This window comes from Mesocricetus auratus, unplaced genomic scaffold (genome assembly GCF_017639785.1).
Source record: "Mesocricetus auratus isolate SY011 unplaced genomic scaffold, BCM_Maur_2.0 Super-Scaffold_100004, whole genome shotgun sequence".
Classification (NCBI taxonomy): Eukaryota; Metazoa; Chordata; class Mammalia; order Rodentia; family Cricetidae; genus Mesocricetus; species Mesocricetus auratus.
In genome coordinates this window covers 118,112,694-118,138,597 of record NW_024429189.1, presented here as the reverse complement: position 1 = coordinate 118,138,597, position 25,904 = coordinate 118,112,694, and the positions used below count along the sequence as shown (strand labels likewise).

General features: G+C 45.1%; 1 protein-coding gene and 1 long non-coding RNA gene across 2 annotated transcripts in view; one reads left to right on the top strand and one right to left on the bottom strand.

Moving 5' to 3' along the window:
* Positions 1 to 44: 44 nt before the first annotated feature.
* On the top strand, positions 45 to 20,283 carry LOC121140565. Its single transcript, XR_005877488.1, has 2 exons — positions 45 to 206; positions 20,026 to 20,283. It is a non-coding gene; the product is annotated as an uncharacterized LOC121140565 (long non-coding RNA).
* The window catches only part of Hck (HCK proto-oncogene, Src family tyrosine kinase), a 48,176-nt gene continuing 32,894 nt past the window's right edge, over positions 10,623 to 25,904 (bottom strand). The window contains exons 11-13 of the mRNA XM_040746513.1: positions 20,073 to 20,226; positions 13,002 to 13,133; positions 10,623 to 11,110 (exon numbers count right to left, since the gene is read on the bottom strand). Coding sequence (XP_040602447.1) covers positions 10,908 to 11,110; positions 13,002 to 13,133; positions 20,073 to 20,226 — 489 coding nt within the window. The 3' untranslated portion in view covers positions 10,623 to 10,907. The remainder of the gene's footprint in view (positions 11,111 to 13,001; positions 13,134 to 20,072; positions 20,227 to 25,904) is intronic.

Below are 25,904 nucleotides of genomic sequence, written 5' to 3'. Positions count from 1 at the left end.
CTATTGGAGCCATGTTAACTCCTGGCAGACACTGCTCCTCCCTCTACTCCTTTTGCATTGTGGGTAATTGGGGTGTGTGGAAACATGAGCGCTTTCTGGATGCCATCTTTACTATTGGCAGAAAGGCCCGTTGCCGGGGTTACCCGAGACCTTAATTGTGAGACAGAAGGCTTGGTAAACCCTCTCGGATAGTAGCTGGATTCCAAGTAATTTGTAAATCTATTTTTAAATATTTACTTGATTACTAAATATCCTGTATAATAATACTAATCGGCCGTAATCCCTATGAAGGTAGAACTCGGTGTGTCTTTTACCTTGCACTGCCTTTTTGTCATCCTTAAAATGGGGCAGAGATTTCTAGGTTACTTTCATTATTGACTTATGTTGAATATTCACTGATACAGTCTTATATAGGAAGTATTCGATAAATAATTGTCATTATATGATTATGTACATTCCTTCACATAGATGGTAGGTGCTTCAAGATTTGTTAAATGAGTGAGTGAAAAGCAGCATCCTTAGGGGAAGGTGGCATCTTTTGTTGTTGTTTCAGAAAGTTGATAATAATCAACTGGTTATGATTATGGTGTGCTTCTGTAACCCCATCTGTTTGCCTTCGAAGCCCCCCATGTGGAAACCCCCCGCTTCTGAACTATAAAAACATTTATCTTTCCCATGTCCAATGCTGATCTCTTGAACCCCGATTTTAGGGACAGCCAGCCAGTGTACACGAATAAAAAAAGCTTGCTTTGATTAATTTGGTCATGATGATTTGGGTTGGTGGTCTTTCTCCTTTCATCTGTGAGATTAATATGTTCAGGTTAGTTCTTATTGTTAGCTTAGCACAACCTACAGGCACCTGGGAAGAGGGAACCTCTATTGAAGAATTTCCTCAATCAGTTTGACCTGTGTGCATGTCTGTGTGGCATTTTCTTGGTTACTAATATATTGACAAAATTATTTAATGTAATTTCCTATACAGGATTTCTCTGAGTAACAGCTCTGGTTGTCCTAAAACTGGCTTTGTAAACCAGGCTGGCTTCAAACTCAGAGAGATCTGCTTGCCTCTCCCTTCCCAGTGCTGGAATTACAAGCATGCACCACCACCATCCAGGGTTGGAAAGAGACATCTTTTAATGTAGATTTCTCCATTTTGAATGGCTTAATGTATGACTTGAAGCAAATTACTTAATTATCTTAAACTTCAGTTTCCAGGATTGCTTAAAAAGGGCTTGGGGGATGGGGGTGGGTCACAGTTGGGGTGCACACCTTTGATCCCAGCACTTGGGAGGCAGAGGCAGACAGATCTCTCCGAGTTCAAGACCAGCCTGGTCTACAGAGTAAGTTCCAGGACAGCCAGGACCACGTAGAAAACCCTTGTTTTGAAAAACTAACACCACCAGCAACAAAAAGAAGGGTTTGGGGGTGGAGGGAAATGACTCAGGATCATGATAGAGAAAGACTTCATTTGGCCCATATATGTCACTATAAAGTGTGTACAGAGTGAGGGCAGTCTTCTCAGATGGATCCAAAAAGTTGTTAAAAGAGTAGTAATGAGGGCTGGAGAGATGGTTCAGTGGTTAAGAGCACTGACTGCTCTTCCACAGATCCTGAGTTCAATTCCCAGCAACTACATGGTGGCTCACAACCATCTGTAATGAGGTTTGGTGCCCTCTTCTGGCCTGCAGGTAGAACACTGTATACATAATAAATAATTAAAAAAATCTTAAAAAAAAAAAAAGAATAGTAATGAGGTCTGTGGATATTGTTCTCTTTGGCAGAGTGCCTGCCTAGCCCTTAGCACCACATAAAGCATGCTAGAGCAGGCTTGTTAATTCCAGAACTCAGAAGGTAAAGGCAAGAAGCATTCAAGGTCATCTTAGGATACATGAGACCGTGTCTCAATAATAATAATAACAACAACAATAATAATTGTAATATTAATAATGATCAACCAGGTTTGGTGGCTTATACTGGTAATCCTAGTACTCAAGATGTTGAAGAAAGATGGCTGTGGTGAGTTCAAGGTCAGTCTGCATTAGATAGAGTTTTAGTCCAGCCTGAGCTATAGAGAGAGCCACTAGCTATCCCACCCCCCACCACTGCCCAGCTCCAATATTGTTGTTTTTTTTAATTGTTTAATTATCTTTTATGTATACAGTGTTTTGCCTGCATGTCTGCCTGCATGTCAGAAGAGGGCACCAGGCCTCATTGTAGATAGTTGTGAGCTTCCAGGTGGTTGCTGGGAATTAAACTCAGATCCTCTGGAAGAGCAGCCAGTGCTCTTAACCTCTGAGCCTTCTCTCCAGCCCCATATTGTTGATTTTTAAACATTTTTATTACATATATTTAGTGTATGTATGTGCATGTGTTTGAGTGTGCACGTATTACTACATGCCTTGCTACACATACAGAATTTAGAGGACAACTTTAGTGAATCATTTCCTTCTACAGTGTGGGACCCAGTGTGGGACCCAGTGATTGAACTCTGACCTTGAGGTTTGGTTGCATGTGTCTTTACTCACTGAACCATCTGGTCTGCTCAGTATTGTAGACTATATCTCACAGCATGTAGTGTCTAATGCTGTTACATTATAACCACAGAGATATATGATAGCTTGAAACTCTCAACTTATTTGACATAGTTGCTCAAGTCACTGATGAGTCAAGTCATGACAGGTCTTTGCCATTTCAGTTTCATCTTTTGTTGTTTTCTATGCTAAAACAGTTCCTCAATTGCACAACCTCTGCCTCAGCTTCCCTAGGGCTGGGACTACAAACATGTGCCACCATGCCCAGCATTCTCTTTCATATCATTTATTGATGTTTGAACTCTATCAGGAAAGGGTATGGCATCAAGCAAGTTGCCACCATCAATATCTGAAGCTTTTTCAGTGAGGAATCTGGGAAGACACATCTCTTAGAGTAGTGGTTCTCAACCTTCCTAATGCTGCAACCCTTTAATTAGCTCCTCATGTTGTGGTAACCCCAACCATAAAATTATTTTCATTGCTACTTCATAACTATGATTTTGCTACCATTATGAACCATAATGTAAATATTTGTATTTTCTTATGGTCTTAGGTAACCCCTGTGAAAGGGTTGTTTGATGCTCCCCCGACCCACAAAGGGTTTTGGCCCACAGGTTGAGAACTACTGCCTTGAAGCCTGCCCATCCAGGAGAGGGAGCTGTATTCATAAACGGAGCAGTGCTCCCAAACGGTGTTAATTACATCACACTTTCAGCATTCTGGGAACACTAGCTCCTGAGAGTTTTGCAGTTTAAAATATACATAATACATTCATCCCAGGCACAGTAATGCATACTACAGCAGAAGAAAGCCCCTCCTATCATAAGAGAAAGCAGTCCTTGCCTTGGAGGTAAAAGCCAGGGTAGGATGGACCAGGCTGATACAATGTTAGTACTCTAAACTCTATTCATGGATTCAGGCTCCACCCAGCTTTTTTGTTTTGTTTTTTGTTTTTGTTTTTTTTCGAGACAAGGTTTCTCTGTGGCTTTGGAGGCTGTCCTGGAACTCGCTCTGTAGACCAGGCTGGTCTCGAACTCACAGAGATCCACCTGCCTCTGCCTCCCGAGTGCTGGGATTAAAGGTGTGCACCACCAACGCCTGGCTTCCACCCAGCTTTATTCTCCTTCTGGTTCATTCATCTTCCTCAGAGTCTAGTATGACTTCTAAAGAAAGCTATTATTATAGGGCTGGAGAGATGGATCAAAGGTTAGAGCACTGACTACTCCTCCAGAGGACCTCAGTTCAATTCCCAGAAACCACATGGTGGCTCACAGCCATCTATAATGAGATCTGGTGCCCTCTTCTGGCGTGCAGGCATGCATGGAGGCAGAATGTTGTATACAGAATAAATACATATTTTTTTTAAAAAAGAGAATTCTATTATAGCCAGAAGGCAGAATAGGAAAGGTAAAAAAAAAAAAAATAAGGGACTGAGAGCCTATACCAGTTGACTTGTTAAAAAAAAAAGAAGTACTGAAGGCTCAGCAGAGGCAGAATGTTGTGTATATAATAAATAAATAAATAAATCTTTTTTAAAAAGCTATTGTCGGCAGAAGGCAGAAGAAGAGAGGTTTTAAAAAAGTTTCTGAGGGGGCTGGAGAGATGGCTCAGAGGTTAAGAGCACTGAGTGCTCTTCCAGAGGTCCTGAGTTCAATTCCCAGCAACCACATGGTGGCTCACAACCATCTACAATTCAATCTGGTGCCCTCTTCTGGTATGTAGGCAGAACACTGTATATATAAAATAAGTAAATAAATAAATAAAATAAATCTTTAAAAAAGTTTCTGAGAGCCCAGCAGGTAGGAATGCGCCAGCAGTTAGATATTCTCCCTGCTGTTCCCACTCAGAGCTCACAACCACCTGTAGCTCCAGTTACAGGGGACCTGATACCCTCTTCTGGCCTCTGTGGGCCTCTCTCTCTCTTTCTCGCACACACGCGCAAGCACACACACACACACACACACACACACTTATTTGCCAGGTGTGGTGGTGTACACCCTTAGTTCCAGCATTTGGGAGGCAGAGGCAGGCAGATCTCTGTAGTTTCAGGCCAGCTTGGTCTACATAGTGGGTTCTGGGCCAGCCTGGGCTCCAATCTCTGTATTGTTACAATCTTATTATACATGTTCCTGAAATGAGCATTCTACCCCTAAACTCCTAAGAAATAAATTTCTGTTCCTTACAAATTACTCAGCTTCAGTAATTCTGTTAGAGCAATACCAAATGGACTGAAGCAAATTTAAGTATAGAGTACTGATTGGATAGAACAGAAGTCCATGTAACTTTTCATCCTATTCTTGGTTTTCCCTGTTTAATACCTTGCATGGGTCCATTTATGGAAGTTAATGAACTAGAAGTTCATTACCAACTCAAGTTCATACATTACTTCAGAGTCTCCTCTTCCTCTCCTCCCTTTCCTCCTTATTCCTCCTTATTTTTTAAAAAAGCAATCTATTTAACTTTATTTTATGTACATTGGTATGAAGGCGTCAGATCCCCTGAAACCAGAGCTACAGACAGTTGTAAGCTGCCATGTGGGTGCTGGGAATTGAACCCAGGTCCTCTGGAAGAGCAGCCATTGCTCTTAACAGCTGAGCCATCTCTCCAGCCCCTCCTCCTTATTTTTTGAGACAGGATCTTACTATGTAGCTTTGATTATCCTAGAACTCATTATGTTGACTGGGCTGGTCTTGAACTCTCAGAGATCCACCTGTTCTGCTTCCCACGTGCTGGGAAGCTACTCTGACTGTTCTGTGTGGATACACATCTTCCAGTCATATGAAAAACAGGAGACCCAAATGATGACTCATACAGTTAAGAGATTGTTTAGTTTTATAGAAGAAATGTTGGGTCATCTTTCCAAGGGACTGTGGGGTCCTGAGTCCCTGCAGCACTGAGAGATAGTGTCCTGCAGTCGGGTTTGGTGTCATCAGCATTTGGAGTCTCAGTCATGCTAAGTGTGTCCTGGTCATTTTAGTTTTCATCCCCCCAATGACACATGATGTGAACATCTTTCTCATGCCTATCTGTTGTCTTTGTGCCTTTCATGAGGTGCCTTTTCCAACCTTGCTCATTTTGAAATCGATTTTTTTCAAGAGAACTCTTTGTATATTTTGGATACTAGTCCCCCATTTGAAAACATATTATTTAAACTTAGGATTTGTCTCTCTCCTTTCTTCTCTTTTGCCCAGGCTTGCCTGACATTTGCTATGCAGCCCAAGCTGGCCTTGAATTCATACCAGTCCTCCTGCCTTGGTCTTGCAAGTGCTGGAGTTACAAGGATTACAATTTATTACTTTATAGACAAGGTCAACGAGTCAGTTCCTTCTTTCCTACTGTTTTATCTAACACGGACTAATCCCAGACTACAGAAAAGACAGTTGAAAGTATGGAGACAGATATAACACCAAAAGTGGAGTCTGTGAAAGAAAAACTTATTCTGATACAGGAGGATTGCTGGAGCCCAGGAACTTGAGGTCTACCTGAGCACATAGTGAGACCTTGCCTAAAAAAAAGGTTGGGGGGGGTTGCTGAGTAAATAGCTTGCTATGCAAGCTTGACAGACTGAGTTAATCTTGAGCTCAGATACCCAGAACCCACATAAAAATGTGAGCATGGGCCAGGTGTTGGTGGTGCATGCCTTTAATCCAAGCACTCGGGAGGCAGAGGCAGGTGGATCTTTGTGAGTTCAAGACCAGTTTAGTCTACAGAGCGGGTTCCATGACAGGCTCCAAAGCTACACAGAGAAACCCTGTCTTGAAAAACCAAAAACCAAAACCAAAACAAAAGCTGGGCATGGGCTAAGCATGGTAGCCATGCCTCTAATTCTAGGGAAGCAGAGGCAGGCAGATCTCTGTGAGTTTGAGGCCAGCCTGGTCTACATAGTGAGACCCTGTCCCATACTCTGCCTCCCTGAAAAAGTAGCTGGGTAGGCTGGGTATTGGTGGCCTACGCCTTTAATCCCAGCACTCCCAGCAAAGGCAGGCGGATCTCTGTGAGTTCGAGACCAGCTTGGTCTACAGAGCGAGTTCCAGGACAGCCTCCAAAACAATACAGAGAAACCTTGTCTTGAAAAACCAAAAATAAAAAAAGTAGCTGGGTGTAAGTAGTGCAAGCATCAATAACCCCAGCACTCCACTAAACAGAAGCAGACAGCACCCCCTAAACTGTAGCAGACAGCACCCCTAAACAGAAGCAGACAGCACCCCCTAAACAGAAGCAGACAGCACCCCCTAAACTGTAGCAGACAGCACACCTAAACTGTAGCAGACAGCACACCTAAACAGAAGCAGACAGCACCCCTAAACAGAAGCAGACAGCACCCCTAAACAGAAGCAGACAGCATCCCCTAAGCAGAAGCAGACAGCACCCCCAAACAGGAGCAGACAACACCCCCTAAACTGTAGCAGACAGCACCCCCAAACAGAAGCAGACAACACCCCTAAACTGTAGCAGAGGCTGCAGATGCTTTCAGGGCTGCTGGTCTGGCACACAGATGGAAGCATCAAGATAACCTGTCTTAAATAAGGTGAAAGGTCAAAGGTGAGGACCTACACCTACGATTGTCTTCTGACATCCATATGTGTGCTGCTGTGCCGTGCCCCCCCCCACACCCACACAATTTTTTTAAGGATTTAATTTGATATGCTTGTGTATGTTGATGCACCATGTGCATACCGTTCTTGAGGTGGCCAGAAGAGGGCATCCAATTCCTTGGAACTGGAGTTAGAGATAGTTGTGACTGGGGACCTAAAGCAGGTACAGCCCTCCACAAGAGCAGTCATGCTCTTAACCGTCTGTCTAGAACCTAACACAGTATGTTTTGGTAGGCTGTACTTCATTAGAATTAAAAACTGGGATTGGCAAGATGGCTTAGCACATAAAGGTGCTTTGCCACCAACCCTGAGTTCATCCCTGGGACCTACATGGTGGAAGGAGAGGACCAACTTCTACAATTTGTCCTCTGACCTCCACATAGGTGCTGTGGCATATGCCAACCCCCTGCAATAAATAAGTTTAAAATGAGAAACTGGCCAGCTGTGGTAGGATGCACCTGTAATCCAGGCCCTCAGGAGGCAGAGGCAGGAGAATCAGGAGTTTGAGACTAGCTTGGGCTGCATAGTGAGACCTTGTCTCAAAAGAACAATAATTTAACATTTTGCAAGGGACAAATTGTTAAGAAAATGAAACCAGGCCTGTCTTAGTAAGCCATTACCATAATATCCATGTAGCAAAACAACCCCAGAAAGCAAAAGCTTATGATAATTATTTCTCCTTTACATGTCTGAGGACCATCTGGGGTTCAGCCAGCCTGGACTGGGCTCAGCTGGATTTAGTGCCAACCTGAAAGCTGGTCCATATTTGCTCCTCATGTCACTCATTTTCCATAAGCCACATTCTAATCAGGAAAGAAGACTGGAGGGGAAGACAGGAAACAACACTCTAAACATCACTTTTGCTGATGTGCAATTGGCCAAAACAAATCTCATGGCCGAGCTCAGTGGGACAGGGATGGGTGCTCTTCCCACGGATGACTGAATAGAAATAGAACAAATTTCTAGTGCAAGATTGTTAGTAAGACCCTAAAAGTATGTATTCCAAACCACAAAGAGAGCAATCAGGTTACAGACCAGGTAAGTTGTGTGTGTGTGTGTGTGTGTGTGTGTGTGTGTGTGTGAGAGAGAGAGAGAGAGAGAGAGAGAGAGAGATTATGAATATGAGATATACATGTAAGCATATATATTTATATATATATATATTGGTGATGTGGTTTTAGATTTTGTTCATGGTTTCTAGTTTATTACTTCCTCCTCAAGTCAGGCCATAAAAGCTAAACTGTTTTCCCTAAGTAGATCATAGCAACTCTTATCTTCCCCTGGCCTTTCTGTATGGGAGCTGGCCATAATGACTTTTGTTGTATAGCATGTGATAAGGGTCTCCTCACTCCAGTGGGATTCTAACCCATATCCTGAAGGTATGACTGTCACATAGAGAGGGGAAAAAAAAACTAAGATAGGCCTTGCTGGATTTTCCCACCCAGTTTATTAGCAATCACACCTAGGCAATAAAGCGTTCATAAAACTCTGAAACACAGGGTTCAGAGAGCCTCCAGATAACTGGGTATGTGCAGATTTCTGTGGGGTGGCTGGTCTAAGGAGGACATGGAAGTGCCACGTGGCCCCTTTCCCAATGTGCGTTTTTCATCATCGTTTCCTTCTTTGTGTCCTTTATGATAAAACTGTAAAACCCATTGTTTTCCTTAGTTCCCTATGCAGCTTGAGCAAATCAATGGAACCTAAGGAGGGAGCTGTGGGGAGCTTGGCTCATAGGCAGCCAGTGAGAGCTGAGTAAAACAACCTGCAGCTTTCATCTGGTGTCTAATGTGGAAGGGAGGAAGTTGAGGGGACTGAGCCCCCAGCCTGTGGGTCTGACAGTACCTCAACTAGTTAGGGTTAGAACTGAGTTGGAAGAAAGCATACCCCACCCAGTGGGTGACCCTTGCAGTAGGGCAGCTGTTAAGGAGAGACGTCTGCACCTTTCATGGTCAGAAATGTTGGTTGTAGTGTAAAAACAGGGAGAACAGTCACTTTGTCTCTCTCCTGAAAATGTAGATTAAAATCCAGCCAGTCTTAGTCTCCACTGTTCTTAGACCCAGTTCTTAAGGGTAGACCCATGAGCTACTGAGGGATGCAGACTGACTTCAGTAAGTTCAGGGTTTCATGTGATCCTAGGGGATGCTGTGATACAGATCCTTTGGGAGATGCAGTGACTTGGAATTGTCATTGTGCTCTGTCTCATTGTCACCATCCCCTGTCCGTGTCCCGTCCCCCTCCCCCCTGAAAACTCCAACTCCCAAAAACTTTTAGCTGAGGTAATATGCAAAACCTGTCTATCACTTCTTGTCCCTCTACTTCCTGTCAGTCTCCCTCCAGGGCCACCAAGAGCATCCTTTACAAAGTACCGGGGCCCTTCTCAGCCGTCCTACCTTCAGACCCAAGGTCTCCTGCATTGATGAAGAGCATCTTAGCAAACATGATGTCTGTGTGGCCATGGGAAATGGCCAGCATCCCCGAGGGAGATCTAGCTCATGTATTAGTATGGCTCAACAGGAGAGAGATCATATGTGGTGTCTTGACAGGCCCAGCTTCTGAAAGGAAGGCAAAACCCTAGAGCACCCAGGCACCAGTGTTGTAGGCAGAGCGATGGTTCCTCAAGGGTGTGCATGTGCGAATTCCTAGAAGCTGGGAAAAATGTTGCCTTGGAAAAGCGGAGTTTGCAGTTGTAAGGATCATGAAGTGGGAGGGTTCTTCTGGCTTACTTGGGTGAGTCCAGTGTACTTACTTTAGAGGATGGGGTAGGTGAAGATGCAGGGGAGACTCGAAGATGGAGGTAGAGCTTGGAGTGGTGTGCAGAGAGTCAAAGGCCAGGGTAGAAGAGGACACCAGAAAGGCAAGGAAGCAATCCCTCCCCTTGAATCTCCAGGAGCAGCAAAGCTCTGCCAGCCCATTTGGCTTCCCCACCGTGCAGTAATAATCGCACGCTGTTTGAAGCTGCCCTAGCTTGTGAGGATTTGTTATGGAAACAAAAGGAAGCTGGTACAGCCAGCAAGTATTTTAGGATGGTTAGAAAACCTTGGGCATTGCTTCTGATCTTTCCCTTTTTATGCATAGGTGTGTGCTGTGTGTGTGGAGGTGCATATGTGTGTACATGTATGTAGAGGTCACGAATAGCCTCAGGTGTCATTCTCCAGGATGCCATCCATCTCCTTTGAGATGAGTCTCTCACCAACCGGGAACTCACCAATTAGGATAGACTGCCTGGATAGTGAGTCCCAGACATGCTCTGGTCTCCACTACCCGCCCTCCCCCCATGCACACCACCACACCCAGCATTTTTACATGAGTTCTGGGGATTGAACTCGGGTCCCTGTGCTTGCAGGACAAGCATTTTACTGACTGAATTATCTTCCCACCTAGATTCTCTCTTTTCTTCACACTTCTGGCCTCTGGGAAGGTCCTTCTCTCCGATAAATCACACAGCAAGAAGACAAACAGACATTTGGGAACAGAGAAGCTGACCTTTGGAAAAGCCTTTGACATTCATATCTTTATTTAAATACTATTTTAAGGTTCCCACTTAAACCACAGACTATAGCTTGAATTCAATAATCTCAGGAAAATAAGAAATACCAATCTGGGAGCCCTGAGAATGGCGGATTGCAGATGACTGGAGTCAAAAAGAGCCTGTGAAGTTCACCCCACCCACTCAACAGCTGAAGAGTCTGTGGCTGGAGTGGTAAAGGAGGGGTTGGTGTCTGGGAGTGGGCCCGCATGTCACAGGCACTCCTGGGGCTTGGCTCTGCTCATGTCCTGCCCATCAAGGCTGCTGCTGATACTGGCTCTCAGTGGCCGTGTAGAAGTCATCCAGCACACTTTGGATGTATTCGAAGGTGGGTCGTTCCTCTGGTCGGTTCTTCCAGCACCGGGTCATGATACTGTAGAGCTCTTCAGGGCAGTGCTCTGGTCGAGGCATCCGGTAACCATGCTCTAGTGCCCGGATCACCTCTGGGTTTGACATGCCTGAGAAAGAGGTGTAGAGTTTAGTCAGGGTGGGGAGTGACAAATGGCACTGTAGTTACCATCTGAATATATGGGAACAATACAAAAACTAAGTCCTGATAGCTGTCCAGTTGCTGAGTTTGTCCTGCCATCAAGCCACGCCAGATCTCATAGGAGGCACAGCATTAGAGCATTAACCATCCTACTGTTTCCACCACTCTTGGTGTCCCCCCTCTCTCTTCTTTCTTCCCTTCCCTCTGTCCCTCTTTCCCTCCCTCCCCTCTCATTCTTCTATCTTTATTTATTTATTTTTTATTTCATGTGCATTGGTATTTTGCCTGCATATATATCTGTATGAGACCATCAGATCCTCTAGAACTGGAGTTACAGACAGTTGTGCGCTGCCATATAGGTGCTGGGAATTGAATGCAGGTCCTCTAGAAGAGCAGTCAATGTTCTTCAGAGCTGAGCTATCTTTATTTTTGAGATAGGGTCTCACTATGTAGCTCTGATCCTGAAACTCACTATGTAGACCAGAAGGCCTCAAACTCACTGAGCTAGGATTAAAGGTGTGCACTACCACGGCCAGTTGTCCATTAGTTTTGTTAATCGCATCCTCTGGCATCTGAATGAATGTAGGTTATATAATCATCTGCTTGGATTTTACTAGTGTACCCACAAAACTAGTGGCCAAACTCAAGGTCACTCTGAATATGATTATTTCCTTATTCTATTCAAGTTTACATGAAATACCTATAATCATCAACTTTATTTTTACTTTTAGTTTTTTTTTTAACGAGACAGGGTTTCTCTATTGTTTTGGAGGCTGTCGGTCCAGCCCGGCCTCGAACTCACGGAGATCCGCCTGCCTCTGCCTCCCGAGTGCTGGGATTAAAGGCGTGCACCACCACTGCCCAGCTTTAGTTTTGTTTTTTAACTTGGAGTGTTGCTGAAGAGATGGTTCAATGATTAAGAGCAGAACCAAAGAAAACTTAAACATCTTACTTGGATATCTATATATCATCCCAAGTGAATCAACTCAAATGTCCACAGCTCCTTCCATGCCAGGACAGCCATCCTTGACTCTCTGTGCTGCTTTTGAAGTGTGGCCCTGTTCACCAGGTTATCTCTGTTGCCAGTGCCACCACCTTGTCCCCAGCTGCCTGGTGCCACCTCGTTCACTCCTTCTCATCCATTCATACTGAACCAAAACCTGCCCCCTCACATTTTCTGTATATATTATATGCTGGTCCCATGGAAGCCAGAAAAGGATATCAGATCCCATGGAACTGGAGTGACAGATGGCTATGAGTTGCCATGTGGTTGCTGGGGACTGGACTCCCATCCTCTGTAAGAGTACTCTTAATCTTTGATCCTCCTCTCCAGCCTCAAGCATGCATCTCTTAAAGATAGAAATCATCAGGTGTGGTGTGTACACCTTTAGGCCCAGAACTTGGAAGGCAGAGGCAGATGGGTTTCCAAGGCCAGCCTGGTTTGCACAGCAAATTCCAGGCCAGCCAGGGCTACATCGTAAAACCCTATCTCAAAAGAAAAATTATTTGACTTCTTCGCAGCCCAATGCCATCTCAAGGCTTCCTAGACAACTCAGTGAACACCTGCATTCCTTAGCATACCCACACCCTGCCAGTTCTGGCTTCTCCAGATCTTCTCATCTACTTCCTGCACTGAGCTCCCCTTGCTTAGCTGCAGTAGGGTGTGTGAAAGAAACAGCCAACAAATGCCGTATGCGCAGGCTGAGGAGTGGTGGATGGTGGTACCTCTGACTGAAATGGGGAAGGTGAAGAGAGGTTGGGGGATGATCAAGAGTGGAGTTTAATAAACAGGCTGACAAGATGGACCATGAGCAGGTTGGGGTCTAGACACACCCCTAGGCCCACATCCCTCTCCCTACCTGGGTAAGGGATCCGGCCATAGGTGACAATTTCCATCAGCAGGATACCAAAGGACCAGACATCTGACTTGATGGTGAAGGAACCAAAGTTGATGGCTTCAGGAGCTGTCCACTTGATGGGGAACTTGGCTCCTGCAGGGTTGGACAGAACAGAATCAGAGTGAGTCTGGGGAGCAGTGAGGGCTGGGGCTCTGCTAGGGAGAGAGGAGCCAGGATGGGGACACCTGCTGCCCCCTGCAAACAGTGATGTCCTTGCAATGTGCTTCCCAGATCCATGGTATCAAGAGACATCTGTCTTGAGGACAGACAGCTGAAGCAAAGAGGAATGGGCATAGGGATATAATGCTTGCTTGCTTTGGGGACCACCTCCTTGATACCAGGTGAATTATAACTGAGAAGTGGAGTCCTAGAGGTCTTTGGGGATGGAGGAGCTTCAGGGTGGCTTGAGTCCAGGTTACAGCCGATGTCTCAGCCCACCCCATGCCCCAGCCATGGGATGCAGGAGAGGACCTCAGCTGCTGCCCGAGGTCTGCCCTAGTCACTGGGTGTTCCTTCCCTACTCCTCCCTCCGTACCTCTAGGATGGGTTTGGTTAGCTGTTTGTGGGTATTTGCCTTCATTATAGTCTGATTGGTGAATATGGTCTGTAGCTGCTCCTTGATTTAGGATTATTCTCTGATAAACCCACGGTAAGGCAAAAACCAGAAGTCAAAAATGCCTTGAACACTTAGCCCACTTAACATTTAGTTCAGCAACTTCACACCATGACTTCTTTGTTGCTTCCTCTGGTGACTAAATCAGAGAGACAGCTGTAGCTCACTGCTCTGACTTAGTATCATGAGGGAAGACAGCATATCACCAGACTGGGAAAGAAATCAATATCCAAAGGGGATTCCTTCCTTCCTTCCTTCCTTCCTTCCTTCCTTCCTTCCTTCCTTCCTTCCTTCCTTCCTTCCTTCCTTCCCTCCCTCCCTCCCTCCCTCCCTCCCTCCCTCCCTCCCTCCCTCCCTCCCTCCCTCCCTTCCTTCCTTCCTTTCTTATGAGACAGGCTCTCATATAACCTAGGCTGGCTCAATGCACTACATAGATGGCCTCGAACTCCTGATCCTTCTGCCTCCACCTCTCTATTGCCCAGATTGGAGGCATGTGCCACCACGCCCACCTTTGCATCATTTCTTCTGAATGCAACTATTTCTGTACCATCACAATGTTGAAAGTCAGTGGAGAGTATGGCCCAGCTCTCAATCACTCTCTGCTGCCACCTGGTGCCCATGCCCCATCATGGCTGGCAGAGAGGCAGGACCAGAAGCTGCCAAACAGCAGAGCTGTGAGGTGGAAAGAGCTAGAAAGCTTCAAGCAGTTCCATTTCAAAGACTTCAGCAGGACATTTGGCTTGATGGCCAGAGTGGTCCTATAGGCTGAGAAGCTAGGCCACTGTCTCTAATGGTTTAATGCCCACAAGGCACACATCACCCTAAGCACCCATGAACATGGGAGCATTTCAGAGCTGGACATACACCTGACTGACTTCATCACGAAAGTAGCAGCATCAGGGGAAGAAAGCGACTTAACCAGGGAGGGACCCAGGGAGGGAGCTGAGGACACTTAGCCACAGACTCTTGCTGCAGTCCAAACTGCCATGTTGACTCTAATGCCTCCTGCCTGTAGAAAGAGCCAGTGTCACTGCCAACACCAGTGACTAAGACCTTCCCCGATGCCACTTTCCACCATCGTGGTCTGTCACATGATGCTAATTTGAATTAGTTTTCCCAATCTTTGCAGCTTCTCTATGGACATATAAGGCAAATGGCCTTTTTGTGGTTCCAGTTCAATTAAAAATTAAAGCTAGCTTTGGAGTTGGAGTGTGGCTGTCTCTCTCCTTCTCTAAACCCACGAATGTTTGTTAAAGGAACATCCAAAATTCCTGTCTCATGTCAGAAGAGCAACCTGGTATGGGACAGAGGAAAACAAAATTTATGGAACTGTTCTATTGCTATTAATCTTACCATCCTTTGGTTTCCATTTGATTCTCTAATACTTTCTCTTAATACTCTTCTTAAGAAATATTATCTCAGATTTTATAAGGATATATACATATATATATTTAAACTTTCTGTCATGATATTAATAGTCATATAGAGCATTAACTAATTCCAGAAATAAGCTTCATCTAGCTTCCTGTATGTGATTATGGGCTTGAGTCTGAAACAGATAACTAGGAACTAAGTTTGTGTGCCTTGGATGTATTTAACAGATTGTGGTCTTTTAACCTCTTGGAGATCCAATACATATGATATTTAAAATGTTTACATTTTCTGCAGTGAACCATGACCATTCCTGGCAGTGACCTTTGAGGTCTCCAAGAAGATGATGGGGCCCTGCAACAATGAGTCTACCTGGATTGTGATAATGCCGCTAAGCTGACAATCACAACCCAAAGATCAGTTTGGGACTACAAACTGCTCAGGATAGCTTCAAGCCAGATAGTTAAGATGATCCAGCCTTATAGACTGCTCCAGCCAGGAATTCAATTAGGCGCTGCCCTTTCCCATCACACCAAGACTGGACAACAGCCAGCTCTCCCAAGACTTGGCCATTATCTCATTTTTTTAGGGTCTCCTAGAGATGCCTTTGCTCCCAGAAAACAGGAAATAAGTTTAATAACATGATACATTTCCAAGAGGTGGGGGTGGTTTTTGGTTGTTTGGTGGGTTATGGATATTTATCATCATTTAGGGGGGTTAGTTGCAAGTTGTTATTGGTCATGGCCAGGGAGGAAACTAAGCAAAAAGGTCAGATTCAGGGATCTCGTTTTGAAAAGATAAAAAGGGGGATATAAGAATGATGGGATAGGGGCTGAAGAGTTGGCTCAGTGGTAAGAACACTTGTTGTTCTTGCAAAGGACCCAGGTTCAATTCCCAGTACCCGCATGGAGGCTTCTTGCCTCCTCAGGTACCAGGCATACATATGTACACAGACATACATGCAGACAAAACACTCATACACATAAAGTAATAAAATAAATAAAAAAGAATAAAGGGCTAAAAGCATAGGTTATCGAATCTACTTTTTTTTTATGAGGCAGGGTTTCTCTGTATTGTTTTGGAGGCTGTCAGTCCAGCCCAGCCTCGAACTCACAGAGATCCACCTGCCTCTGCCTCCCGAGTGCTGGGATTAAAGGCGTGCGCCACCACCGCCCAGCTTACTTTTAAACTAAAAAGCAACTATTAATCTCAAATATTTTACATTGGTATGGATTTTTGTATATTGATAAAAATTTAAAGTTATTTTTGTTAGAACATACTGCATATGTTTCTACTCTCATTTAAGAGACCTTTTCATATTGATACAAATTTAAGGGTATTTTTATTTTAACATACTGTGTATATGTTTATACCCATGTTTAAGGTATTTTACCTACGCAGTTCATTTTAAAATGTAAAGTTCTAGTCCTTGAAAGCTATTATTATAAACTATTTAGGATAATTAAGAAATGTAGGTTAGTAGTTAGTCAGCTATAGCAATCAAACTTGCAGTTGTGTTATGTATGTTTTCAAGGTCAGAGCTATATTTTAGATAGATAGATGGTCTTCATATACTTCTGGGATTTACAGAATATGGCATTTAAGATGTTTCAATAACATAAGGACTTTCATGACAGTGAGATATCTCTCCTTTAGTCACTTCAGAGAAGATGATAGGCATTGAAGAACCTCCATATGACGTTTGCTTTCATTTGTGGTAAAGTTAGCCACTGGGCAAGAAACTACTCTTGTATCAACTGCTGACAATATGCTGTCCAAATTGGACAGACAGGACACAAAGGAAGACAACTGCCAAACTTTGCCAAGACAAGGTAGAACAGTCCTTCAAAATTCCTGCTCCACAGAAAAGTCTGTCAGATATTCTAGGCCTGTAGGCCAAAGATGTATGCCCCAGTGTTGCAGAAGAACCTGGAGTGATTGTCCAGGCAGCCGGATATGTCTGCATTTCTATGATTTTCAAAGCTGTTTGCTTTGTACTTCCTGATTACTTGGGTAATATTATATCTTTCTTGGGTCTCTGAGGGGTTGAAGACTAGTTAGTTAAAACATTTTCTTTGTTACCAAATTCGGAAAAGAAACTTACAAAAGAGATGTAAAGTTTATAAGTTTGTGAGACGTAAGTTGTTTATCTAAGAAAATGCTTTAAGGTCTAAAAGTATATTTTTAGGATGGTAATAGAAGTTATGACAGAAAGTGGCTTAGGTATAAAATTTAGGACTCATCAAAATAAGATAGATAACAGAGTAATTTCTCTGAATTTGCTAAATACAAATAGATTGGATATTGTAAATGTAATTCTTACCTGACAATTGTTCTTATTGTATATAGTTTTGCTATGTTAGAGTTAAAACTTTTCTTTTTTGTTTAGATAATACCTGGCAAATTTTCTTATTGTATATAATTTTACTGTGTTAGAGTAAAAACCTTTCCTTTGGGGCTGCAGAGATGGCTCAGTGGTTAAGAGCACTGACTGGCTATTCTTCCAGAGGTCCTGAGTTCCATTCCCAGCAACCACATGGTGGCTCACAACCATCTGTAATGAGATCTGGTGCCCTCTTCTGTTATGGATGAAAACAAATCACTCATAAAATAAACAAATACATATAAAAACCTTTCCTTTTTGTTTAGACAAAAAGGGGGAAATGTTGTGGGATATTTTATTTCACTGTGATACTCTGAGACTATTAATAAAGTTGACCTTGAATCAGAGGGTAGAGTCAATGACTAGCTGACTGGAATTAGCCATAGAGATTTTGGAAGACCCAGGATATGATAGAGAGACACAGGAAGGAATAACTTAGAAAGATTTTTCAGGCTCTTTTAATCTGGGAAATGTGGAGACAGGGCTAGCTGGCCATTCTCTGCTTTCTTGGTCTATCAGGTTTTTACCCCAACATCTGACTCCTGAGTTATTAATAATAGAACAATTTAGATAAGTGCTTCATGGAACTGGGGTTATAGACGGTTTTAAGTCATCATGTAGGTGCTAGGAACGTAACCCAGGTTCTCTACAAAAGCAGCCAAGAGCTCTCCATCACTGAGTAATCTCTCCAGCCTCTCCTTTTTTTTTTCCTGAGACAGGGACTACACATTCCAGGTTGGCTCCAACTCATGGTAATCCTCAGCTTCCTGAGTGGTGGGATCTACATCCCTAACTCTAAGTCAGCCATTTTCTTTACTGCATACTTTTGTGTTATGTGGTACTAAGGCTTGAACCCAAACCTAGAACATGATTGGTAGCTACTCTATTACCAAGCAACAGCTTCAGCTGCCATCTTTTATATCTAGGGAGTTTTCTTCATATCCCACTTATTTTCTACAGACTTAGATTATATACCCAACTTTTCATTTTATATTTTTGTACTTAATTTAAACTTTTTCAATCATGACAGAAATCAAATGGTGTGTGTGTGTGTGTGTGTGTGTGTGTGTGTTACTGGAGATTGAGTCTAGCACAATGTACATGCTAGTCATGTGCTCTGCCACAGCTACAGCCCCTTTACTTTTTATTTTGAGACAGGACATTAACTTGTCCTCGCAGGCCTTGAACTTGTGATCTCAGTCTCCAGAGTAGCTGGGATTCCAAGCTCACATCTTGGATATTTAAGGTCTAACTTGATGGTCAAAGCTGAGTAGCCCCTGTGATAATCAGACTAAGGTCAAGCACATTTGCAGCCTTTCAGAAGGCTCTATCCAGCTCCTCCTGGGCAGTGCTTCCCCACTCTAGCTAGCCCCTGCTCACAGCTTTGTTGGTATAAGTGACTTTAATGAGATATGATTCACATGCCATAAAATCCACACATTTAAAGTATGTTCTCCAGTGACTTTTATAAGAGGGAAAGAGTGAATTTTAGACTATTTCATCACATGTCACCTAGGCCCATCCCTAGCACTCAGAACCCCTTTCCCCTGAGTTCCCCACGCAGCCCTAGGCGACCACTGCTCCGCTCTCTGCCTCCACAGCTGTCTTTGTCTCACATGGGAATTTCAGACCAAGGGTAAAAGATATCTGTATTTGTGCCTGACTGCTTCTTAGCATGTTTCCAAGGCCTGTGTATGCTGCAGCACCTTTCAACACTCCATTCCATTTTATCACAAACATGATTCTGTGCTATGGATACTCCATGTTTTCTTCATGTGTTCATCAGCTAATGGGCATGCATCAGTTAGGGTGTTTCAGTCTGGGGCTTCACAAATGACTTTTGCCTGCTTTTGGATTCCATGTCTGTGGACCTCCGGGCATCTGCTCTGTTTAGATGCTTCTTTCATTTGGATGTCACGTCTCCCTTTATAGTGGCAGGTGGCATTGATGTGTGGTGTAATGGGATTACACCATAGCCTTCTGTGTTAGTCTAGCCTCTACCATTGAGTGCCATCTCCAGCCCCTAGTGTGGGGTTTCCCTGCTGTATGATGCTACACTCTGTGAGTGACACAGTTTATACACATACCCTGTCTGTGGACATTTAGATTGCTCGGTTTGTGTCTCCTGTGCATAAAGTTACTCTCACCTCTCACTGCTACCTGTACTTGCTGAAGCTGTCACTTCAATCTGATCTGAAATGCTCCTCTTCAAGTCTTGTGGGTGTGACATTAACATTGTCATCCTGACAGGATCTAAAATCACTCAGGAGAAGGAGCCCTGGGCATGTCTGTGAGGGACTTTCTACATAGGGTTAGTTGAGGTGACCCATTCTGAATGTGGTGAATGCACTGACTGTGGACCACATAAAAAAGAAAAACCAAGGTGAACACCAGCATCTGTCTGTCCATTTCCTGACTGTGGACACAATGTGACCAGTTGTATACTCTTACTGACCCACCATGATGGACTGTCCTCTCTATAAGCCAAATTAAAGCCTTCCTTAAGTAGCCCTTGTTGGGTATTTTGTCAACTAATGCACTGTGCACAAGGACCCTGCCAAACTTGATGCAAGAGTTAGTCTAGGACAAACCTTTGCTGTTCCCGGTCTCTCTTACAGGTGTCCACTCAGGTCTCACAGCCCTTGCAGGGGGCAGCGTTCCCTACCTTCGCGAGCTGTGTACTCATTGTCCTCAATGATCCGTGCCAGGCCGAAGTCAGCAATCTTACACACCAGGGATGCAGAGACCAAGATGTTGGCAGCCCGGAGGTCTCGGTGGATGTAGTTCCTCTGCTCGATGAAGGCCATACCCTCTGAAATCTGCACCCAAAAGAGACAGTGTCATCATACTAAATTCTAATAAAGAATTCAAAATGATTCTTTTTTATAACAATATTATTTTTATCAATTATTTGGGAATGTCACATAATGCACCCGATTACACTCACTCCCCATTTCTCTCAGGTCCACCCCCACCCTGTGACCTCCTTCCAGAAAAAAAGAAAGAAAAAAATAAAAGGGGAAAAAACCCACAACATCATTTTGTGTTGCCTATACACTCACTGTAGCGTGATCAAACTCCCAGGCCAGCCCCTTAAAGAAAACTGAGCCCTTCCTCACCTTCACCCCTGCCAGAAGGCATCAACGGTGAAGAGCTACACTTTAGCATCCCTATCACAGTTTTTAAGAGTTCCTGTCAGTGGCTTCCTATCTAGACTGTTTCTTTTTGCAGGGATGGTAGGGTGTGGATGGGGGGAAGGCTGTCACAGAAGTCTTCTGTGTCCCTCTTTCTCAACTATGGGTCTGCAGTCATCAATGCCACTGCAAAAGTAGCTTCCTCGCTTTTTTACAGGCAGTGACAACACAGATCATGGATCATGTACTTCCACATGGTTTCTGGCAATAGCATGGACCACAGACATCTATATGGCTATGACCTTAGCATGGTATCCAGTGGCAGTACAGACCATGGACATCAACATGACTTCAGGTGACAGCATAGACCACAGTCATCTACATGGTCTTTGTTGGTAACACAGACCATAGATCTCAATATATCCCTCAGTAGCAGCACAGTTCATGGACATCATCACAGCCCTCAACTGCAGCATAGCCCACAGACATCAACATGGTTTCAAGTGGCAACCAAGACCAAGGGTATCCACTTGTCCTTCTATGGTAACACAGATCACAGATATCAACACAGATCTCAGCTGGAGCATGGACCATGGACGCCCTCATGGTCCTCAGTGGCAGTACAGACCACAGACATCCACATGGCCTTTGGTGGTAGCAGGACCACAGATGCCCATGGCCTCCAGTAGTGGCACAACCACAGACATCCACAAGGACCCTGGGCATCAACAAGGATAGAGTGGCAGCACAGACCATGGATACCAGCGTATCCTCCAGGGGCAGCATGGACCACAGATACTGGCAAGGCCTCCAGGGGCAGCATGGATGAGGGGGGTCTTTCCAGGAGCCCCAAGGGGGGGACTGAGCTGTTCTTAATCTTGGACATCTTTTTGTTGCTCAGAGCCAGGATGATTGTGCCCTCGGGCAGTGTGTTCCGGAAAGAGCCTGCAGAAGCTCCAGGCTGCTATGCTCCACCCTGTCAGTCCTCCTCAGCAACGACATGCTCCTCTGTCCCATGTCCGCTGCGGCCTTCTCCCACACGTGTCGCCGATGTCACGTCTGTATTTCTGCCTCTCTCCATCGCGCACATGCTGCTTTGCTCCTTCTTTCCCACCTATCCATCTCATATTTGTTGAAGTGGCCTGCAGTGTGTCACACAGCGTGCAATGGGTCATTGTTTGGTTCAAGGCATCTGGTTTCTGAAGCACCATAAATATTGGACCATCACTGAGACTTGTTTTGGATATCTGGCTGTTGCTCAGAGTCAGGGTGATCTTGTGGTTAGGCAGGGTATCCAGGGGCAGGATCCGAGAGAACTCCAGTCCACCGCACACCTCCCTGCTACCGATGCTGGCAGGCCGGAGGCTCCCTGGGCACAATTGTGCTTGCAGCCCGCAGGCAGTGCTTCAGCGCCAACGCACTCTCCTTGCCCACAAGGGTAAGCAGCGGTGGCAGACGCTGTGGCACTCTCTCCCATTGCTCCCATACCCTTCATCTCTACATCTTAGTTTCGTCATTCTCCATGCGTGGTTCTGCTCTGCCAGCTTCCAATTTCATGAGTCCACCCTTTAAAAGCATCTTCCCATAGGATCTGCCCTTTAAAAGTTGTTCCACAGAGAGCATGGGCTCTTCAGACTCCTCCTGCACTGATGCATCTCCCCGTGAGCCTCCATGGGTTTCTCAGGCTCCTTGGAGCTGCTCCATGGTCCTGCATCAGATGCTGGAGGCTGCTGCCATCTTCAGTCAGAGCCATGCTTTAGGTTTCCATCTCTGATCTGGATCTGGTCCTGCAACACCAGCCTTTCCACATGCTCTGGCAGCTCCTAAGTGGAGTAGATGTTGGGGTGGACCGACCTGAAGCGCTACATCTCAACTGGGATGAGCTGGCCAGCCCATGGAATGAGGCCAGTGTGAAGAATGCTTATTCTAGAAGCTTCTGGTAGAAATGTAAATGGCCGTGACTTAGAGATTTTCTTGCTTACACAGGTTAGAACAAAAGCGGTGGAAGATGAATCTTGGCCGTCTAGAAAGCAGCACGTAGTTTACAAAACTATATCGGAGCTTTGTGAAGGTAGAATCATCACGATCCACTTTCCAGAGATACTTGTCCTGAGTATCAGCTTCAATCCCGGCTGACTCTAGAGAGCCCAGACTGAACTATCAGATGAGATTATCTAGGGAACCCAGAGTGGCAGAGTCTGATCAGACAGATCAAAGCAGGGCTGGCCAGTAAACTACAAAGCCTGAAGGGACCAGGTAGTGCACTTGCAAATAATGAACAGCAGGGGGCGCCAAAGGCACTGGACACAGACCCAACTTTCTGAATGCAATCTCAATATTCATTTTTGTCTGAAATAGAGGTAGTGGAGTGAGACCAGTTTTGACCTAAAGAGTGTGGAAAATTTATAGGGTATGCTTAAAAGAACAGCAAAGGCTATTAGGATGATACTGCAGCTTATTTATTATAAACTTATAAACAGGTTTTTGTTTGTTTTTTGTTTTTTCCCCCTATAGGCTTGGGGAGGTAGGAGGGAAAATGAAAGCCCAGAGAAGTAAATAACCAATTCATAGCTGCATAACATGAAAGTTCCAGAACCAGGGCCGTGAGCTATGGCTTTGCTGAGTCCACTCACCCTCTGTGCCTAGTGCTTTCCCATTGGCTGACACTTACACGCCACTGGTTCTTATGTGAGCTCAATGGGGCAGGAATACTAACTGTACTTGGAACATAATGGAGTATCATGGCTGAATGCTCCAGGATTGGACCAGCTCATCATGATCTCCAAGCTCTGTGACCTCAAGCCTATCTCCCAGGACTCATAGGGAGATTAACCTTGAAGCTTGTACCACAGGTAAGTATAGTCTTTCATACAGTAGGCACTTACAGAGGTGGCTAGTAATGCCACAGAGTGGCCCAGTGTCTTGCTCAGAGCCTTGCTGGCAGAGCTGGGACCAACACAAACTCACTGTAAGTCACTCAAATCCTACACTTGTATAATGTTGCTTCTCAAATGTTTGTCAACTGTGTAAGGATAGGTGAATTGATGGCGATTAGCCAATGAGATTTTAAAACCACCAGGCAGATCCCCATGAAGTCAGGTAGGAGAACTTGAATCTGCTTCCCAGAGCATCAGGGAGTCCCAGAAGAACTGGTTAACAGATTCTTTTGTGTATATGTGTGTATTCTGCTGGAAATTAAACCCAGGACCTGCACACTGGGCAAGTGTTCTACCCTGAGCTACATCCCCAGCCTCTAGCCCAGGACTTGTTTTCAGGTTTTCTAGGAGTGGTCAGACAAGAGGAAGGTCACAAATAAGGCAACTCTCCGACAACTTCAATAGGAATAGCTCTCTTTCTCTAAAATATATTTATTCTTATTTTAAGTATATTAGTGTTTTGCCTGCATGCATGTGTGTATGAGGGTGTCAGATCCCCTGGAGTTGGAGTTACAGACAGTTGTAAGCTGCCATGTGGGTGCTGGAAATTGAGCCCGGGTTCTCTGGAAATACAGCCAGTGTTCTTAACTGATGAGCTATCTCTCCAGTCCAGAAATAGCTCTCTTAAGACATTTAAAAATCTATTATATAAAATCTGGGGTTAAAACCAGATTCCAAACTTGAAAGCTACATTTGTGATGCAATTTCCCCCATTAGACAGGGAGAGAGAGAAGCAGAGGAGGACTGAGGTCACAAAACCAGGTCCCCAGGTAGCATCCTGTTCACCCTGGACTCAGAATCAGCCTCTGCTTTTGTGTATACCAAGACCAGAATATCCCTGGCCTTGTTTGTTTCCCTCATCTGTGAAACAGGGAGAGAGTAGCTCTATTTTTTGAGACAGTCTCATGCAGCAGGCTGACCTAGAAGTCACTAAATGACCAAGGATAACTTAACTTTGGATATCTGGTCCTCCGGCTTCTACCTCTCAATGTTCAGATTACAGATGTGCACCACCGTATCTAGTTTATGTGGGGCCGGACTTCATGTGTGCTGGGCAAGCTCTCTACTGACCCAGCTATATCCTCAGCCCCCAAAGTAGCTCTTGCTGCAGCTTTTGACCCTTGTCCAGCAAGGCTCCTGCTGGCTGGTGGTTATACTTTAGTAACAGGCCACACCATTGTTTCCAGGAGGCCTGGGGGCCCACCAAGATGGAAGTGCCAGGCCTTGATTTCCATATGCCTCTGGCATTCAGGACTCTGAAAGTAGAGCCTCTGGTTCGACCTTGCCAGTGGTTCTGGGCCCCTGGTATTTGCATACTCAAATGAGCTCTGACCTGGGCCTCTCCATCAGGCTCAACCTTAGACTCAGCTGCAAGCTCCCTCAGCTCCCCCTGGGCTACATGCCATATCTGTGCCACACTCTCGAGGTTCTGGCTGCCCAGGTTCAGCCCCTTCATCTTCTCTTTGGACTTTTGTACTGGCTGTTTCTTTTGTCTAGACCCCTTTTCCTACTTGTCTGCATGTGCAGGATTTCTAATCCCCAGGCTCTTCCTAGAGGCCACTTCCTGGTGAATCCTTCTCTGATGGCTCCTGGACCAAGCTGTGCCTTCCCACAGCAGCACTGTCGGCCATGTTTTCCCACATGAGACAGGGTTGGAGAAAAACAGCATTTGTGCTGTGTGTGGCAGGGGGGTGAGAAAGAATCTTTCGTTCTTTCTTTTCTTTTCTTTTTTGTACAGCATTGGGAATAGAACCCATAATGCTGTGCACCTAGCAAAGCTCTGACCCACTGAGTCATTTTAGTTGTGCTTATTTATTTAAAACGGGTATTACGATGTGTCCCTAAGCCCTACAAATCCCCTTCTCTTTGCTGGATTCTTGCTCTTCAGACTGTGAGCCCGGGCCATGGGGTGGTGGCCATGGGGTGGTTGGTCAGGAGAGCCCATTATTTAATCCCCCAGCAAGCGAACTGCATGAGGCCAGCAGTGTTTGCCATTTTCATTGCTGTTGCACTCACCCCCTCTCCCTAATCAGCCCTGCAACTTAGGCCAGCGGCAGAGCCTCCCTTTCTTTTTAGTCTGTAGCTCAGACCTAGCCTGACTCCTGACTGTCCATCTCCTGCCTCCCGAGTGTTAGGATCACAGCCATTCACCATCATGCCCTTTGCACTTAAGGGTTCCACGCCTCCACTTCAGGTCCTGTGAGCAGATTCTGCTTGCTTGCCAGGACACATCACTCCCGCCCAGCACTGACGCTGATCTTGTCTGCTGTGACTGGTTCCAGCCTACATGGTGTTGACAAGTCAGAGCAAACAGAGGCTTACCCACTGGCTCCTCAGCTGGGACCTTCCTGGGGCTCTGATGCAGCACTGTACAGAAGCCGTGCTGAAATACTGAGTGATGACAGGCCCCACGGAGCGAGATTATAA